Genomic DNA, 19,803 nt, shown 5'->3' on the forward strand with positions numbered 1-19,803 from the left:
TAGATGTAACTGGCATCTCTCTCTGTTCTTAAAAAAGGTGTAAGTATTTGTAGAATTCAATGTTAAATTAGTGGGAGGTATCAGGCACTTCCCACTTTTATATGTGTGTGGTTGATATTTAAACAACTATCTGAGATCCTCTAGAAAGCAGAGTCTGAGGCAAGGATTAAATCACTGGTATTTTATTTGCAGTATTTAAAAACAGAGTGGTAAGGGTGAAGAAAAGGGTAAGCGAAGCAAGAAGCAATGCTAAGCAATGTGATGCAACGTTGCTTTACAATGAGCCAGAAAGACGTGCAGGATGTCTGGCATGTGTATTCACTCAGTAAGCCGGACCTTCTCTGGAAGGCTCAGAAACATGGTTGAGAGTAGTGTTCAGCAGGGAAAAGAAGAGGCAGGCTCCCTCTGGTCCTCAACACTTCATTCATCAAGAACCCCTAGAGGGAGCAGACTCCTCCACACTTCTGGATCATTACCTCACCCTTCAGTGGCAGCCCAGAAAGCTATTGTATAGCATTTCCTCTAAAGTAGGGCCATATCTGTGAAGAGAGTATACAAGGTGCAGGGCTGGAAGGACCTTGCAGGCCCAGAGCTAACTTGGATTCTAGTTAACTTGGGGATCTCAATAAGATTTGGTATCAAAGGTTTTTAAAAAAGGGGAATGTGGACGCAGAGGCAGACGGTGCTTTCAGAGAAGGAAGGGGTTGAGGAAGCCTGAGATGGTGCCCTAGAACCTGTATTTCATATAGCACAAGACATAAATAAAATGACAAGGTAAGTTGTTGAAAAAGGGATCTTTCCCTTAGTGGGCAGGGATGGGAGAAAAGACTTTATAGAGATGTAGCTTATACAATGAGAAGGACTGGCTCACAGCAACCACAGGGGAGAGACTACAGCCAAGGGAACAACCTGGAAGAATAAGCACATGGTGGCATAAATGTGTATGGCGCAATGTACCATGAAATGGCTGGCACACAGACATGGAGTGGAACATAGTAAAAGGCTTTGAGAAGTCAGCTTGCAGTCAGATAAAGAAAGCCTTGACAAGGAGCTAAAAATGGAATCTGAAGCCCATAAGCCATTCAAGATTTCCAAGAGGAGAATAACATGACTGAACTATTTTCAGGACATAATTCTGGGACAGTTATTGCAATTTCACTGGAAAGAAGGTTTAGATAGGATCCTAGATGGGGCCTCCTTCCATAGTAGGAATGTTTGTGGCTCCAAATCATAACTCAATGGCCTGCACTCCTGGGACACAATGCACTAAATTTTTTTAAAAACTCAAGCTTACCAAACTGAGGATAAACCCTTACAGCAATTTATTTGGCAATTAAATTCTCATTATGCTGGGTCTCATAGCTATCTCTAGCCCCTACTCAAACCCCACCAAATAACAGTAAAGGTATATTTAAAGATAAAAATTCCCAAAAAAGTGGGATAGATGATGAATATAGATGACAGATGGCAATAAAATTTTCAAAGATGATACTATCAAAATGGAGAAAAATAAAACCTAAATGTGTGCAGCAGTGGGAAAGTAAACAGAAAACAAAGTGACCAATCACCTTATTACTATGAGAAAACAGAGCTTCCATCAGTTTTAATGCCCCAATCTTAAATATAGACAGGGCCAATAAATAGGGTTACCAGGTATTTCAAGAACACCTCTAACATGAGAAACAGAGGCACAAACAAGGGAAAAAAGAAAGTTGATGCGGAGATCAAAAGGAACTTTAAAAACAGGTATCATTAAAGAGATAAAAGATAATACATTCATAAAAAAAAAAAAAAAAGAGCTAGTTCTTAGAAATAAGTATTAGAGGTGGTAGTAGAATAAGCCCAAAGTCTTGGCTACTCAGGAGGCTGAGGCAAAGGATTGCTTGAGCCTGGTAATTCAGGACCAGCCTGGGCAACATAGTAAGATCCCATCTCTTTAAAATTATACACATATAAAAAAACCCCGAAAAAATATATAATTACATACACACAAGTGTGTGTTTAGAAAACAGCAGATTTTTTAAAAAAGCAAAGGGCTTAAAAATAGAAAATAGGAGAAAAAAATATACAATTAACTTAGAGGTACATTTCAGAAAATCCAACATTCAACTAGTTCCCCCAGAAGAGCATAAAAATGAAAATTTCTCATAACTTGCCAGATTGAAAAGCTCACTAAATATAGTATTATGCATTTTAAAATACATTAAGACACCTGAAATAAAGACCTTAAAGCTTCAAGAAAAAAAAATAAAAGCTCCAGAATCAGAATAGTTACAGGATTCAACAGTAACAATGACATGCAGAACAATGTATACATGCATTTAAAAGTGCTCACCTGCAATTTTATAGCAAATTCAACTATTAATGAAGAAAAAAATAAATCAATTTGTCACTAAAGAATTTCAAAAAATTTACATCCTGGGGGCCAGGGTTGGGGCTCAGTGGTGGAGTGCTTGCCTAGCATGCGTGAGGCACTGGGTTATATCCCTGGCACTACATAAAAATAAACAAATAAAATAAAAGTATTGTGTCCATCTACAACTAAAAAATACTATTAAAAAAAAAATTACATCCCATTGACTACTGAAGGATATAATCCACCAAATAGGGAAGGAAACCATGAAAGCAGCAGCTACAGGATCCAGGAGACACAAGAGAGGCCTAAGAAATAAACAGGGTAAAGATGAAGTGGAATTCCGGGGAAGGAGCTATGCCTAGGTCTAGAGACAGAGTTGTTACGGACAGAGTTGTGTTCCCCCCAAATTCCTATGTTGAAGTTCTAACTACCAACATCTGGAGATGTGACTGTAGTTGGGAGACAGAGCTTTTAACCAGGTAAGTAAATTCAAGTGAGGTGCTAGGATGGGCCCTCATCCAACATGACTGACATCCTTTTAAGAGGAAAGGGCTGATGATGTAGCTCAGAGGTACAGCACCTCCCTAGTAAGTGAGGACCTGGATTCAATCCCTAGCACCACCAAAAACCTAAACCAAACCAACAAAAAACCACTGGAGAGAGAGAGAGATTAGGACACTGACAAACACAAAAGAAAGACCATGCAAAGACACAGGAAGAACCAGTCATCCACAAAATGATAAGCCTCAAAGAAATCAACCCTGCTGACATCTTTATCTTTTCTAGTTTCCAGAACTATTAGCAAACACATTTCTGTAATTTAAGCTACCCAGTCTGTGGTATTTTGTTATGGTAGCCCTAGAAAACAAACACAGAACCTAACCTGAAACAGACCAAGAGGGCTCCAGGGAAGATTTCAAACGAAAAAGAATCTGATGAATTTACCCATGTTGAGATATTTTATAATGCTATTAGAGATTTGGGGTACGAACTAGTGATAGGTCCATAGGGAAAGAGGCAAAAAATGAAGCAAAAATGACAGGGAAAAGGGGATTATAAGAAACGTAACTATGGTACCTTATGGCTCATGGAATAATATTTAACTAGTAACATGAATTTAGAACAGATTTAACCACAAGTTTTATGTGTGGAATGGGTAGAAGGTCTGCAAAAGCATTCTCCTCATCTACCATAGTATCACAAATTGAAAAAACAAGAAGTGGCTATAGTCATATTATTTAAATAATGGAGCCAAATACCAGATGATAACATGAAAATACTTAAGGTGGTTGCTTCTGAGAAAAGAATATTGGGGCAGGGTAGAGGACTGTTCTTTTTCATGGTAATCTCAGTAGAGCTATCTGAGTTTTAAAATGTGCTTTTTAAATAAAAACATAAATTTTAAAAGCCTGAACAGACTACGAAAGCCCTTTTTAAAAGGGGGCTGCTGGTCCTTTCAGCCAGAAGCCTTTCAATGGTATGAGCAGAAACCAGAACCAATGTGTTACAGAATAAATGAAACAGGAGATATCAAATCCTAATTAGTTTTTTTTTTTTTTTTTTAAACAAGCCATGCTGATAGCTAAAATAAGGGAGAATACAAAAGGGATGATAAATAAAAATTTTTGAAGGAGGCAAAGCTTATATGATGGCCCTTTCTACTGGGAGTGTTTTCCTTTGAAGCTGCTTGCCAAGGCCTTTTTCACAACTATGAGACTAGCTGGATTCCCATACCTACCCCTGCTGATTCTGCTTTGCCTTACAGTTGTCTTGCTCCAATTTCTTCCAATGTGAGCCTTCAGGATGTATCCTGGGGAACAATTCTATAAGAGTAGGCTTGTAGCAAGAAGGACTTTTGTATCTCTGTTAAATGTGGAGAGCAGAGAAAAACTTTATGAGCCATTACTTAGATCAAATAGAGTACTCTGATTGAGCCAATCAGATACAGGCAAGAACAGCTGAAGTAGAATACTTCCTTAAAGTCAGATTGTTCATACACAAGAGAGAACAGAGAAAATACCCCTCATATGCAGTATCAGAAATCCTCAAAACCAGAGGCTTTAAAAAAGGAAGCCAAGTTGCCCAAGTATTCATCAAATATTGATTGAGAGGATGATGAGACACTTGGCTTGGGTAAACAAAGGTTTCTGGCTCCCTCTGCACTAAAAATAATTAACATTCTCCCAAATGATCTACCTTCATGTTCTTGAGGTAAAGCACCACTCCAGTGATAGGTAACTGGAGAAAAATCCCAGAGGGTTATGTTCAGCAGAGGAGCAATAACATCAAAACATGCCAGATATCCCAGGCAATTTATAATCACACCCCATTTGTTCATCAGTCAACCTTTATAATCGATAAAGTTTCTAAGTTTTCTGGATAGTTCTACCCTATTCATGACATTTACCCTATCAGGTAAATAATGATTTGATTTAATTAACCAGCATTCTGGTTTATCAAATCAGTTTCTCTCACCCAACTGCTAACCAATCTCTCAAATTTTATCCATCTCTGGGTTAGATGGTATATCTGGCAATTCAGTGAAAGGAAGTTGGTCAAATACCACAAAAAAACTGCCAAAGAAAGAAATATATAATCACAAAAACACCACAATTAATTACAGATAGTGACTAGCTTCTAAAGAAATTTTCTCCTAGGTAAATTTTAATTGAAATTTTGAAGAATTATGGAAAAAAGATACCCTTATGACTGGGTCAATAGAACATGACAAAAAACACTAAAAATTTCTGTACATACACAAACTTATGTTACAAGTCTAGTCAGAAGAAAATACATAGAAAAAAGATACTATTTTAAAAAATAACTTGCAAGAGAAGTTCTTAATACTTAAGTTCTAAAATATCATCTTCCTTTAGAAAACTTTAAGACTGGAATGACAGATTTTGTTCTGTTTTTTGTTTGTTTTGTTTTGGTATTGCTGTAATTACTGTAAATTTATCAGCAAAAAGGTAAATATTAATGTAATTCCTTTAAAAGCTTGAACACATATAAAGGAAACAATAAAATAGATACATATAAAATAAAAAATAAAAAAAAAAAAAAACAAGCAAAAACCTCATTTGACCTGAAAAACCTCATTTGACCTGATTTTATTAAGTCACTCCAGTTATCTTCAGTGCAGCTCTGGTCTCCAGGGAGATATCCAGGACAGGTTTTGTATCACTCGGTCCATCCCCAGTAGGCCGGATAGGACAGTCTCTGATAACTGCCAGGACACCACCTCTTATCCTGGACTGCTTGACTGCCATTTGGCTTCACATTCCAAAAGTATCTCCTTTGTGAATAGTCCTCTCCAGCAGGGCCAGGAGGAGGGATATGGCCTCTCTGGTAAACATTCTGATTTTGTGAAAATTTTCTTAAACAAAAAGCAATAATCCATTATTAGTATTAATGAAACATATAATAAGCTTTATGAAATAATATATAGATACCCTGATTCTTCTGTTTGCTACCTATTTCACCTTAGCAGATGAATTACTTAAATCATTCTGTCTCCTAATTCTCTATAAAACAGAGCTAATAGTATCTTCCCAGGTTATTATGAAGGTAAAATAAGACAATATATTTAAATTTCCTACAATGCCCTGGAACACAGACAGGTTCCCAGGAGTCTTTCTACCGATCCCTCCAAAAGCCTGGGAGGGTTAATATAAAACAATAAGCTATTTAGTATGGAAATGGAGGTGCTTTTGCTTTATAAGTAAGTATAAATTAATTAGAAAGTATAAAAAATTACTCTAGCCATGGTACATGCAAATTTGGTTAATTAGGATTTAATCATTTCAAAAGCAAGATCAGTGAATACATATAATTACAAAACTTTGGAAATTTGATAAAAGAAAAATGAAACCTACAAACCCCCCTTAATCCCACTTCATCTAATTAAACTGGTTCATATTTCCTTTTGGTCTTTTTCCATTTGCATCTTTTTTTTTTCTGACTGTTGAATTATAACCTATTGTTTTTACTTATCATAAGTGAGCTATCATTTTCAATGGTTTTACAAAATGTCATAGTATGAATATAACTATTCTGCTATATTCTCCACTATTAGAAATTCAGACCACCAGTCTTTACTATTATAGTATGTCTTGTATTAACATCCCCAATATTATACTACTGTAGTTTGAGCACCAAGCCCAGTGTCTGAGACATAGTAGGGAGTTTGGAAATGTGTTGAATCACAGAATATAGTCTTTTCCATATTTTGAAGTATTTCCTTAGTCTCAACATGGAATCACCATGAGTATTGTTATAGACATTAAAATTGTGTTTCAAAAGGGTTGTTACTAGTAAGATCTGTTAAAAACATTTACATCTTTAAAAAAAAAAATGCCAACATCTTTTTTCAAAGTGTTTACAATGTGCTACATGTTTTAACTCAAGTAGTCATCACTGACAATGCCTATGGGGGCATGTATTATTCAAATCTCACTTGGCTGATAAATAAAGAGAACTCTAGAGAGGTTAAGTATCTCACCCAAGATCATACACTGGGTGAATGGCAGAGCCAGGATGCAAATCCAGGACCAGCCTGACAACCATGGGGTTGCTCATCAAAAACTGTTGCTAAAATAGTGAAAGAAAAATACTCTTTTGCTCTTTCTTGATGGTCAATTTCAGGTATCAACTTGATTAAGGAATACCTAGACAGCTGGTAAAGCATTATTTCTAGATATGTCTATGAAGGTGTTTTGGAAAAGGCTGGTGTGTGAGTTGGTAGACTGAGTGAGGAGATCCTCCCTCAATGTAGGTAAATCCCAATCAAAGAGAAGAAAAGGTGAATTTGCCCTCATCCCTAGAACTGGGACACCCTTCTTCTCCTGTTCTTGATATCAGAACTCCAAGAGTCACAGCCCTTGGACTCTAGGACTTGCATGAGTAGTTACCCCTTTCCCCTACCTTCCCATGTCCAAAACCCATGGATTCTCAGGCCTTTGGTGTCAAGACTAAGTCTGAGAATTACCAGGTTCTCTGGTTCAGATGTTTTTTTCACTTGGCATCCTTAGGTCTCTAGCTTTCAGAAGCCAGTTGTAGGATCTCTAAGCCTCCATAATAACATGAACCAATTTCCCTAATAAAGACTTGCTTATGTATGTACGTATGTATGTATGTATGTATCTATCTATCTATCTATCTCCTATTGGTTCTCTCTTTTTGGAAAGTCAATAGACTATTTTAATCAAACTGAAATTTTCCCCATTTCCAAAGTGAAATATTTTTGTGATTTATTTGTTCAAATCCTTTGCAAATGTTTCTATTGCTATTTTATTATTTTCACTTAATTTATATTTACTCTTTTTCCTTATTCTGAAAACCACACCACAATTCATGTAGTCTAAGAATGCAAGATTCTTTCTGGTAGACATATCAGACTGAAGTTTACAAATCAATGAAAATGTCGAAATTCCCTTCCAACTGCCTCTGAAGTTTCCTATTTCTCTACTTAGTATCTGATTTTTCAAAATACAGAACAAGATGACACCTTCTGGTTTACAATGATCAGTAAGAAAACATCAACTGCTCATCATTATCAAAACATATTTTCAATGATTTATAGTATTAATTTCTATTTTAGGTTCAGAAAAAGGAAAAGCAGAGGTACCTGAATGGCTGCTGCAAGTGTGGGGACTGGGTGTGAAAACGCCGGGAAGGCATTGGATAACCATAGGTCCGATGTAAGTTATACCTAGACCCTTGGTTACCAGACTTGTTAGAGGTGTGGACTGGTTCCATGAGATGTGCTGAGTCTTCAAAATCACTTGACCTGGATACACTGGAATTCCAATTCCTCAAAGAGAGCATTTCCATACAATATTACTGGTTTCCAAACGTGGTAGTAAATTAAGTGACTAAATATTTTGGCTTATAAAAATGAAAATTCCTTCCTCTGACCATCCCTATTTATAAGGCTCCCCCCAGCAAGTGAATAAGCTACCAGAAGATGGATATATACAGTTTGAATTACACAAAAGAGAGCTCCCTAACCACAAATCTCACATATAAGACTTACTTTCTGACAGGACCATTCTGAAGGTCTTCAATGTAGTTTTGTCTTTCTATGCAATGTCCCCGGCACCTATTGAATACTGAGGAGTGGATGAACTGTTAGAAATAATTATAGAGACAACAAAACTTTCCAAGAGAAAGTAAACCAAAGCTGAAATTCATTGACTAATTATTTAGGCTGTTGTATCTCACTACTTCCAAATATTTTCCTTTATAAACTTCGGAAAAAGATTATCTTGTTTGGGTTTTGTTTTTCTTTCCTTTTTTCTTTTGGTGCTGGAGATCAAACCCAGGGCTTCAAGCATTCTAAGCAGGTACTCTACCACTGAGCTATACCCCCAGCCCCAAAAGTTAGTTTTCTTTTCCTTTTTTAAATTTGTTATATTGGAACAAATGAATTACGAACTATTTTTCCCAAAATTTGAGAAATTCATCTACATTTTTACCTTTAACTTTTATGAAAAGGAAAAAATAGTGACAACCCTCATACTTACATTCAATTGCATCATCTGGCCTCATGCCTTCTACATCAATCAAATATCTAACAAAACAACATAATTTGGGTCATTTATATATACGAAAAGAAAAAAAGTTCTTTTTCAAAAGGTCCAATTTCACTTACAAATGGAGACATAAAAATCTTAAAGAAAATATCAGCACATCTAATCCAACAATAATTATTAAGAATGATATGCCATGACCACGAAAGACCTTACTCCAAGAATGCAAGATGACCCAACTTTAGAAGATCTATTAATAAAAATACTTACATTGATATAATAATAATTTAAGTAATAAAGGAAAGGAAATATGGGACCAAACTGACAGATGTTTTACAATGTATTTGAAAAATTAAAATAGTTGTTTTTGATCAAAATACTTTGTACACTAAAAACAGAAGACTTCCTTAAATTGACAAAGAATTTATCAGGAACCAACAAGCAAAAAACAAAAAGGGAAAAATATTAACCTCATATCCAAAAAATATTTTGTAACAAATGTCTGGGCCAGAATGGAATGCCATCACCTCAGCAATTTCTTCCTTACTCTCATCTTCATCCCACCACCAAGTACTGACAATGATGTAACCTAAATATCTCTAGAATATGACCACACCTTTCCACCAAATGACTACCACACTTCAGTCCAAGCTACTACTATGCCTTAATTCCTACAAAAGCCTCCTAACATGACTCCTTTCTTCTGCAGTTTATTCTTTACTCAGTAGTAAAATGAAAAGTTGAAAATACAAATTTGAATATATTCTACACACTCACCCCCAACAAAAAGTTCAATAGTTTTTTTGTGTTCTTAAAACAAAACAAAGCCTTAAACCCAGCTCTGAATGATCTAGCTCCTACCCATACTTCCAGATCCATTTAATGCTATACTTACCCCATGGTCTGATTCCTCCAACACAGTTAATGTCATCTTGTTACAGGGTCTTTGCTGCTTCTTATGTCCACTATTCTCTCCACAGTGTCCCTAACTGGTCAGTACCAATTCAACTTCTGATATTTGCTCAAAGTTCTCCATGGAAACCTAGTCCCTATCAGTTATAATTGAGTGCCTATCAGTTATCTCTGGGACAATGACAAACATATTCAAAGATGCTCATACATGAATGTTTGCTATTTTAATGTTCATCAGTACACAAACAGTGCAGCCTTTAAAAAGAATATGGTCACAAAGCACTTTCTACAACATATTAAACTATAAAACAGAACATCTATTATACCATAAACTAACTAACTAACTAACTAACTAAATATATATATATATATATATATATATATATATATATATACATGCTTGTATCTGCATTTTTGAAGTTTAAAAAGATGTACACTAAATTATTAATAATGGTAATCTCTGGGTGGGGAACTATATTTCTTTCTACTTTACACATTTTTATACTGATTGCATTTCTTGCAACAAACTTACACTACCATTGTTATCAGACAAAAACAACTTAAACACAGTTTGCCTCTGGGGTTGGCAACTCACCTGCAGATGAGGTAACCAGTCCGGTTTAAGCCATGTGTACAGTGGACACCAATAAGTTTGTCTATAAAACAAGAAATACAGTTAAGTAACTAAAATAGATACACTAAAAAAAGTTATACAGTTATTGAAGAGTAACATTTAAAGATACCACAATATTACCACTACCCCGAAAAGGAATTTTTAAAAATACATATATAGTATAAAAAATTGTCTACTAGAAAATCAACATTCACTGTTTCAAGGAAATTTCAAATAACCTCACGATGTAAATCAATGATGTAAACTGTAGAAGATCTGATCAGGTATTAAAAGCTACACTTGTATTGAGACAAATTCATTGGTCCAAATAGAGCACCTATCAGTGACAGATTTAGTTATAGAAAAAGGAAGTGAAAAAAAAAAAAAAAAAAACCCAACAGACTAGAAGAATAAAATTTGTTTTGGGGCCTCACACATGCTAGGCAAATGCTTCACCACTGAGCTACATATGAATCCAGCCTCCACTTTTGACACTGGATACAAGTACAACACTTGTTAGTTACTTTTAGTTAGTTAGTTACTTTTCTCAAAGTGGAAAAATATCAGAAATAGCTTAAACATGTATAGCAAAGATACAATTTCATTTGCCTGCTCTGTTTTGTTTCACTGCTAACTTTGCCTTTTGTTGTCTTTTTTTAGGTAACTCTCAGATCTCTCACCTCAGATAACTCCCCCACCCCAAACTCACCATTGTCTTTATTTTCTTTCAAAAATCCACTAACAGCACATTTGAATTTAAAAATAGTGTTGTTATCAGGCACTTGATGCCCAACTGTAAAAATTTTTAAGTAAGGAATAGTTTCTGGCAAATCCTATAAGGAAAAACCAAGAAAAAATATACATATATTATTTTATTTGTAGGGAAACAATTAAAGATAAGAGGAGCTTGCATATAAACCAAGAGATTATAATAATCTTATTATACATCAACAATTCTGATAGAAGAGCCAGTTTTTCTCCAAGCTGCTCCATTCACAAATTTTTACTTTGTAATTATATTTTATTACAACATAGGAGGTGTATAACCAATTAGAACAACAACAACAAAAACTTCAGGAGAGATAGTCAATAGGATGTATACACACAGCAAATTCCATGTGAACAAATGCACATATAGATAACTAAGTATTATATGAACAGTCCTACCCAATATTATACAGTATAATGGCCATGCCTTCATAAAGCAGCTGTGATTTAAGCAGAAGTATTCTTGGGGTGGGAAAAAGTAGACATAGCTAAAAGACAGAAGAGGGTAAGTGAAAAGCCTACAGCTCAGAATTGAAATGGAAAGTATCAGCATGAGCCCACGCTTTTACATTATAAACACATAAACACAAATAATTTGACCAAAGAAAGCCTATGAACAATGTCAGCCTGGTACCTCTAGCAGATTGTCGCCCCCCCTTTTAAAAATACTTTTTTAGTTATACATGGATGCAGTATCTTTATTTTGTTTATTTATTTTTATGTGGTGCTGAGGATTGAACCCAGGACCTCACATGTGTGAGGCAAGCGCTCTGCCACTGAGCCACAACCCCAGCCCAGATTGTAGTCTCTTAACTAACAGAAATCTAAGTACCTTGTTAAAATGGCTCATTCAGGTTGGGGCACAAAATATACAAGACAAGCCTAGAACTAAGAGTGAATAAAAATTATTAAGGATGTTTCAAAATGTCTCAAGAGCCAAATGGAGAAGCTCCAACCATCTTGTGCCTCAGTAAGAAAAACAACAGTATGGAGGTCATAATGATATAAAAAATAAATTAAAAAAAATACAGCTAATAAATTTAGAAAGAATTATTGATTTCTCTATTTTTTGAAGTCTCATTTCCTGATAGAAGAACAAATACATCGTCATTTCTGAAACCGTCTTGCCAAAAAGAAAAATCCAGCCTGAATCAGATCAAGCTATATCCAACTACCAACCTGCAAAGAAAAGGACTAGAAAAAAACTTTAACAACTCATAAGGATGCAATTATCAAAATCTACATATTAAATACTACCTAATTACTTTAATACATAAATTTTAATGTGGGGAGGGGGCAGTAAAACTTAACAACCAATTGCAACGTAACAATATTTTATGAAATTTAGGAGCTAATCCAAGTTTGAGCACTGATGGGATATCTGACATTAAAGAATTGATATCAAAAATTAAAAGTATTTATATTTTAAATATACATACCAAAGAAGTAGAGATAAAATTATATGACATCAGAGATTTGCTTTGAAATAATACAGAATGGGGTGAAACAGGTAGGGATACAGACCAAACAAGATAGCCATTAGTTGATAAACACTAAAGCTGAATGCATTAATGGGTATACAACAGACACCTATAAGTATTACATGTTTCTGTTTCTGACATTTAGGATAACAGCTTAAAAATAAGAAAATGACAACGGAAAAGTTCAGCAGTTTCTCATAAGGTTAACACAGAACTACCATGTGACCCAGCAATTCTACTCCTAGTTATACATCTAAAAAAACTGAAAGCAAGGAAAGATTCAAACAAATATTTGTTCACTATCCCAGCACAGTGGCGCACGCCTATACTCCCAGCAACTCAGGAGGCTGAGGCAGGAGGATCACAAGTTTGACGACACCCTTGGCAATCCAGCAAGGCCTTAAGCACTTTAGTGAAACTCTGTCTCAAAATAAAAATTTAAAAGGGCTGGAGAGGGGCTGGGATTGTGGCTCAGTGACAGAGCACGTGGCACAGTGGCAGAGTATGTGCCTCACCTGTATGAGGCACTGGGTTTGATCCTTAGCACCACACAAAAATAAATAAATAAAATAAAGATATTGTGTCCATCTACAACTAAAAAAAAATATATTAAAAAAAATGGGCTCGGGAGAAAGCTCAATGGTAAAGCCCCTCTAGATTCAATCCGCAGTACCAAAAAACAAAAACAAAAAAAAACCCAACCCCAAACCAAACATTTCTACACCAATGTTAATAGCAGTGATATTCACTATAGCCAAAGGAATAACCCACGTACCTACAGATAGATGAAGGATAAACATAACATAGCATATGAACACAATGAAATATTTAGCCATGAAAAGGAATAAGATTCTGATACATGCTACAAATCGATCAATCTGGAAAACATAATTAGTGAAATGTGCTAGACAAAAAAGGACAAATATTATTATTCCATTTGTATGAGGTGTCAAGAATAGGCAAAGTTATATAGACAAAAAGTAGATCAGAGGTTACCAGGGGCTGAAAGAGTGGGAGAAAAGGGAATTACTCTTTAATGGTTATAGAGTTTTTGTTGAAGATGATGAAAAGGATTTGAATATAAACAGTAGTAATGGTGACCAAATAGTTCAATTCATGTCTCCAATCTCATTTTGAGACAGCATTAAAAGCATGTACTTAAAGAAAGATTTGATTTCCTTTTAAAATTATTATTACTCATGAAAGAAGGTTACACTTCACACAAGCACAAGATGAAAACTATTATTACTGAATTACTATAAATTATTTTAATATCATAATGAAGAATGTTGCTTTCAGTTAAAGGTTCAATTTACCTCTGACTTATAATAGCGCTGAGTATATGTTAAATCAATAATCAGTCCAAGCTCTTCATTTTGTTCTCGGATTTTGTTAAAAAGATCCAGAGGAGAAAAGCGTTCTTCTGGAGCAAGTTTCGCTTCAAAACTCTTGTCAGAGAAAATGAAATAGAGAGTAAATTTGTGTCAAAATCCTCTATTATGCATTTATTCAAATCATATCATGCTAGCAAACTATGAGATACAATGAGAGTTTATACTCTATTGGAAGCTAAATTACAAACCTCTCTTCCAGTGATCCAAAGGAAGAAAAAAGCTCACTCAATATGTAAATATGTGTTTATGTTCCACATCCTAATGACTTGTAAATATCCTAGTCAATATTGACATTACTTTTTAAAAAGACTGCTCCTATTTACCTAAGCTTTAGAACCTAACTCTGATTCACAAATAAAGTATTTTTTGCACAATTTTAATGTCCATTGAATTTCTCAGGACACCTTATCAACAAAGTGAAGATTGTATTTTATGTTGTTTAGAAATCTACTGAGTTGTTCACTGCCATGGAAATATAACCCACCTCGGTCACAGTCTATATTTGTGGATCTTACATTCGTAGTGTAAGCACCTCTTTCTTTATATGTTCTAATGTGGTAATGCTCATTAATTTAGATATTGAAATATATATTGCCTAATTATAAATTCAGTATTATTTATAGTTATTGCATTATAATGATTTCTTTAAAAGTATGTTTTGAAGTCAATTATATTCATCTGCAAATTTAGAAGCATTTGCTACAAAAAGGAAAGCGGAGTGTGATATTGTTGAAAACCAATGTTCTAATAAATTTTTTTACATACAGTCTCTATTAAAAAATAGCAGCCCAAATTAAAAAATTGGTATGAAACAATTTTCAATAGATAGCCACAATACTATTGGCTGATAGTTAATTAGAACATATATACATCTCAACAGACAGCAGTGAGAATTTATCACATGAACACTTAATTCTATAGATTCAGTTAGGGATTCCCTTGTTTAGTGCAGAGCAGCGAAAATTAAAACGAGATCACTCAACTCAGAAGAGGCAGGCTGGCTCCTGGAGGAAGGTAGCAAAGATGACTACCAAGACACTGTAGAAAACAGTAGAAGCTACTTCTTAGTATTATTTTGGAAAATAAGTATTTGGCTGAATTACACAGACACATTCAAAGGAAAGAGATTGTTGAAGAACTTTCTCCATATTTCCAGTTTTGCTATAGCTGGCCATGTTTCTAAATACAATGTTGTATGAAGCACTGTCACACAGCGTCACAGGTGTAAACAGATAAGCCACCAAGCACCTCTGGCTCTAAGTAGGAGGTTGCAAAAATTGTGCATGCTGGCATCATGTGGGAATTCTTCAAATTCAACATGAATCACTGTAATTTCATAAATTATAGCAATGTATAGAATAATCTTTCCATGGCATGGGTCTGAAGGTAAGAAGAAAATTTACTTTGAAAATTTTCAAGCATGCAAATCCAAGATGTCACTATAGAGTTGACACAGGTTCCTTTTAGTACAGTAATAGCACTGTGGCCTCAATAAATGTATTCTGAGTAAAGGTCACTGGGATCAAGACAAACACAAAAAGCTCACCAATCCCAACAAACAACAAGATATAGAGCAAAATTAGTTATTAAATTTATGAATAAATGAAACTAGTTTTCCAATTTAAAAAAATAAAAAAGAATGTTTGACATCACAATTTGAATGTGGTGTGCCAGGAATCTGGCAAAGATTAAGACACCAATGTCAGGTTTGTTTTTTTTTCTTTTTTTAAAAATTTTCCTAATTAAGGAAGGTGGTCTAATATAGTGACTAGACACAGGAACAATGAAGTCAGGGCTGCCTGAATACAAACGCTCTACTCTGAAACCCCGAGCCCTGGTTGGATGACACTGTGGACCATATGGATGCATGAATTGTGACTCATAAGTCCCAGAGATAGTCACAAATAATGGTTTCATTATTTCCAAATGTGTAAAACTCACAAAAATATGGGTGGAGATGGCAGAGCCAATGTCCCCTCTACTTTACTAAGGCCAAATGTAGCATGGTTGTAAGTAGCTACATTCCCAAAAGACCATCTCTCAGCAAGGAAGCTCCTCACCATAGAATGTTACAGTTTGGTGACATCATCCCTCTGCAGAGTACATGATGCTCCTTTGCTGGCCATAACCACCTGATTTCCTGCAGGCGAGGTGGTCTAGGAAGCCATCAAAGAGAAAAAGAGCACACCTTGCCTGAAGAGGAGAGGATACTAGGGCTTTTAACCCCCTCCCCCAAAGAGGAACCTAAGTTTATGATGTGTACATTACTAGGAAAGTATTTTTAATAACTTTGTGATGAACAATTTTTATTGAATAAATTTTCATCTAGTCTTAAAATATATATATATATATTTATATAGCTATGTACATTAAAATTGTATATTAATTTGAAAAAAGAAAAAAAAAACAAACCAGGATTCCATGTGGTGAATTTAGATTTCTGAAAGAATACTGAATTAACTTTTGCTTACCTTTTGCAAAGGAACTTTGAAAGCAATGAATCGAGTCCCAGGCATCCTCTGTCCAACTGGGAGATAGTCTTTCCACCTAGTAGATATGTTTTTTGTTAGCCAAACTGTATGTTAGCCTTGTCTCCTTGTACAGAATTAAAGCTTCTAGAAAACCAGTCACAGTGCACAGAGCATGTCCCTTTTCTATGCTTTGCATTCTGCCACTTATTCATCCCTGCCTGGTAACAATCCATAATTCCTTCTGCTCATTTCCCCATCTTGAAAACAGATCCAAGGCAACAGAACAAAGACCTCCACAAATAAGGATTATCTAAAATCAGATGACAGAATTTCTGTATCCCTGACAAACCTAATCCCAGTACCAAATGTTAAGGTGTTATCAATATAAACACAGGGTAATGATTTAAATTCAATTCTTTCACTAAACATGATTTTTTAGTTTTAATACAACCGATAGCATCAAATTCAATTGATAAAGAATTTAAGGTCTATGTTTGACGAGAAAACTCATCACATAGAAAGGGACTGTGAACTTCACTTAAAAATGCTAGTGGTCAACCCTGAAAAGTAATATTTGAGCTCACCTCTGTAGGACAAGTTAGAATTAACTATGGTTAATTCAATATAACTGAAGCACAGAAAGTCAAGAGTGGCAAAAAATGGGGCTGGAGAAGCAGAGAGGATCCCAGACTATACAGGGACTTATAGAGCACATAAGAAGATTGTTTTTATTCTTAAAATAATGCTTTACACTGATGTCTATGACTACCTTCCCATTCCATTTCAATTTCAAGCCGGTTTGGGTGCTCAGACTAAACCCAGGAGTACTTGATCACTAAGCTATATACCCACATTTTTTTTTTAAGAGACAAGGTCTCACTAAATTGCTGAGCCCGTCTTGGAACTTATGACTTTGCCTTCCTGCCTTAGTCTCCCAAGAAGCTGGGATTACAGCCATGCACCACTGTGCCTGGCTCAATTTCAAGTTTTCAATGACCTATTTAAAAGATCTGTGGGAAGAACAGGCTGGAAGAAATTAAAGAATAGATATATGGACACTACTGGACTCAACAGCAAAAGGTCAGGTAAAACCTGCATTAGGATGCTGAAGGAGAAAAATTGAGATTCAAAGGATATTGAGGAGATAAAATGAAAGGGACTCAATGAAGTCTGGAACGAAGGAGAGTAAGATTTCAAGGACTGAACAGTTTCACTTCACAGACGAACAAAGTCCCCAAAACTAACCATTTAGATGTATACAGGAAGATCTCTGAGGTGACACCTGTTAGAAAGCACCAGTTTGCCTTCGGTGATTCCTGGAAATAATGCAAACCACCTTTTCATGAAAGGTCTCATGCAGGTACAGAGGAATTCATTCATATTTAAATCTTATTAATCATTTTTTTCTGTGCCAACAAACAATACAACTTGAGGAACTGAGGGAGGCGTTCCATTTGGATGATTAAGGAGTGTCCCCAACACCAAGTCCCGCCTCAAAGCACTAGTTGACTCGAGGAGCAATGGACAGAGCCTTCCCTTTTAAAAGGGTGGGCGAATTCACTGACCACTACAGCTTCTTTCAGCTTCTACGGGTGGCGCAGCCAGGGTCAAAGTCTCTAATCCCAGCTTGGCACACGGGCCAAGCTCGCAAAAGCGACCGTGAGAGGCTCAGACCACAAGACACGGAGCCCACGCCCAGAAGCTAAGAGCCGGAAGGGCCATCCCCAGCACCCGGGACGTTTTACCTTTCCGGGATGCGGTTTCCGCCCTTTCTCTTTGCTGAGGGACGACCAGAAAAGTCGCGTCCCCGACCCCAGCCACTGCGGGCATGATGCCATTGGCTCATTTGGGGGCCGAGATGCCGTCCACCCAATGCCAAGCGGGTCAAAGCGGTCAGTCTGGCGTCCTCGGTGCCGGAACAAGAAGCTGGGTCGGAAGCGCGCCCAGGAGCTACCCACAGAATGCCCGGTGCGTCGCCACTGCGCCTGCGCCACCGCCTGTCGTGATGGCGTCACACGTCGGTTTGCTGAGTCGCTAGATTGACAAACAGGACTTTGGCAGCGACTGCGCCTCCGTGGCCGGAGGCCTGTAGCACAGGTCTGTGAGTTTCTGTGAGCACTTCAAGTTCAAATGGTACAGGACCTGCAATAAAAAATTAGGTCCCTCTGCACCCAGTTCCTGATGTGTTCTTCGAGATGTGTCCCAGTGTTTACAAGTACATTTTTTGTACCTTATAGAAATATTTACTTTCACATATCTGTGTATCCTCTACTTACATAAAAGCAGCATAGGATACGTTCTCTATGATGTGTCTAGAATATGGATTTTTCTCCATTTGTACATATAGCCATCCAATTTTTTGATGACTGTAGAGAATTTCATGGATTATAAGTAACATAAATGAAAGTACCATCATTTATTTAGCCAGTACCATATTGATGGACCTCTGGTTGTTTTCGGGTATTTGGTTTTGGTTTTGGTGTTCTGCTGCACACAATAGTGTATGTGTGTGTGTGTGTGTATACACACACACACATATATACATACACATACATACATACATACATACACACACACAACTATATCTAAATTTCTAGAAATGTAAATTCTGGAATGGAGGATACACAAACTTAAAAGTTATGAAAGAAACTGCCTAACTGTCCTCCAAAAATCACATCAACATACACTCGCATTCATAGACTTTTACTGGGTTCCTATCACATGACAGATATCATGCTAAAAGTAGATAACATTTGTTTATATTTTACCAAATACCACAAACAAAACAAAACAAAATTGAGAGACATAAGAGTGGAGCTCAAGTGCAATATCTGCACATCCTTATCAGGCATCGGGACTGTATCTATCAGGAAAACTGAATTCAGCTACAAGTAGAAGAGCAAAGAGCAGTGTGTCTGAAGACAGAACAAAGTACTGAATTCCAGATTAAAATGTAGATAATTATGTTAGCAATAGTTTTTTTGCCAGGATGGAGATACCACAGATTGAACTCAGGGGCACTTGACCACTGAGCTAAATATCCAGCCTTATTTTGTATTTTATTTAGAGACAGGGTCTCACTGAGTTGCTTAGGCGTCTCACAGTTGCTGAGGCTTGCTTTGAACTGGAGATCCTCCTGCCTTAGCCTCCCCAGCCACTAGAATTAGAGGTGTGTGCCACTGTGCTCTGCAATGCTAGCAATAGTTTTTAAAAATAATTTTTACTTTTTTGTTTCTAACTTTTTAAATCACCTTATATGCACTACTATTAATCTTCAC

General features: G+C 36.2%; 1 protein-coding gene across 1 annotated transcript; it reads right to left on the minus strand.

Annotated features, from left to right (window-relative positions):
• Positions 1-166: 166 nt before the first annotated feature.
• Positions 167-18,505, minus strand: Dusp11 (dual specificity phosphatase 11). The gene is made up of 9 exons (XM_027934581.3): positions 18,271-18,505; positions 16,526-16,601; positions 13,977-14,108; positions 11,121-11,244; positions 10,394-10,454; positions 8,881-8,927; positions 8,391-8,466; positions 7,983-8,168; positions 167-5,732 (listed from the first exon to the last, which is right to left on the minus strand). Exons 1-9 carry the CDS (start codon positions 18,369-18,371, stop codon positions 5,537-5,539), a joined length of 999 nt encoding a protein of 332 aa, XP_027790382.1. The 5' UTR covers positions 18,372-18,505; the 3' UTR covers positions 167-5,536.
• Positions 18,506-19,803: the final 1,298 nt, after the last annotated feature.

Source organism: Marmota flaviventris, chromosome 14 (genome assembly GCF_047511675.1).
Source record: "Marmota flaviventris isolate mMarFla1 chromosome 14, mMarFla1.hap1, whole genome shotgun sequence".
In the NCBI taxonomy this organism is placed as follows: domain Eukaryota; kingdom Metazoa; phylum Chordata; class Mammalia; order Rodentia; family Sciuridae; genus Marmota; species Marmota flaviventris.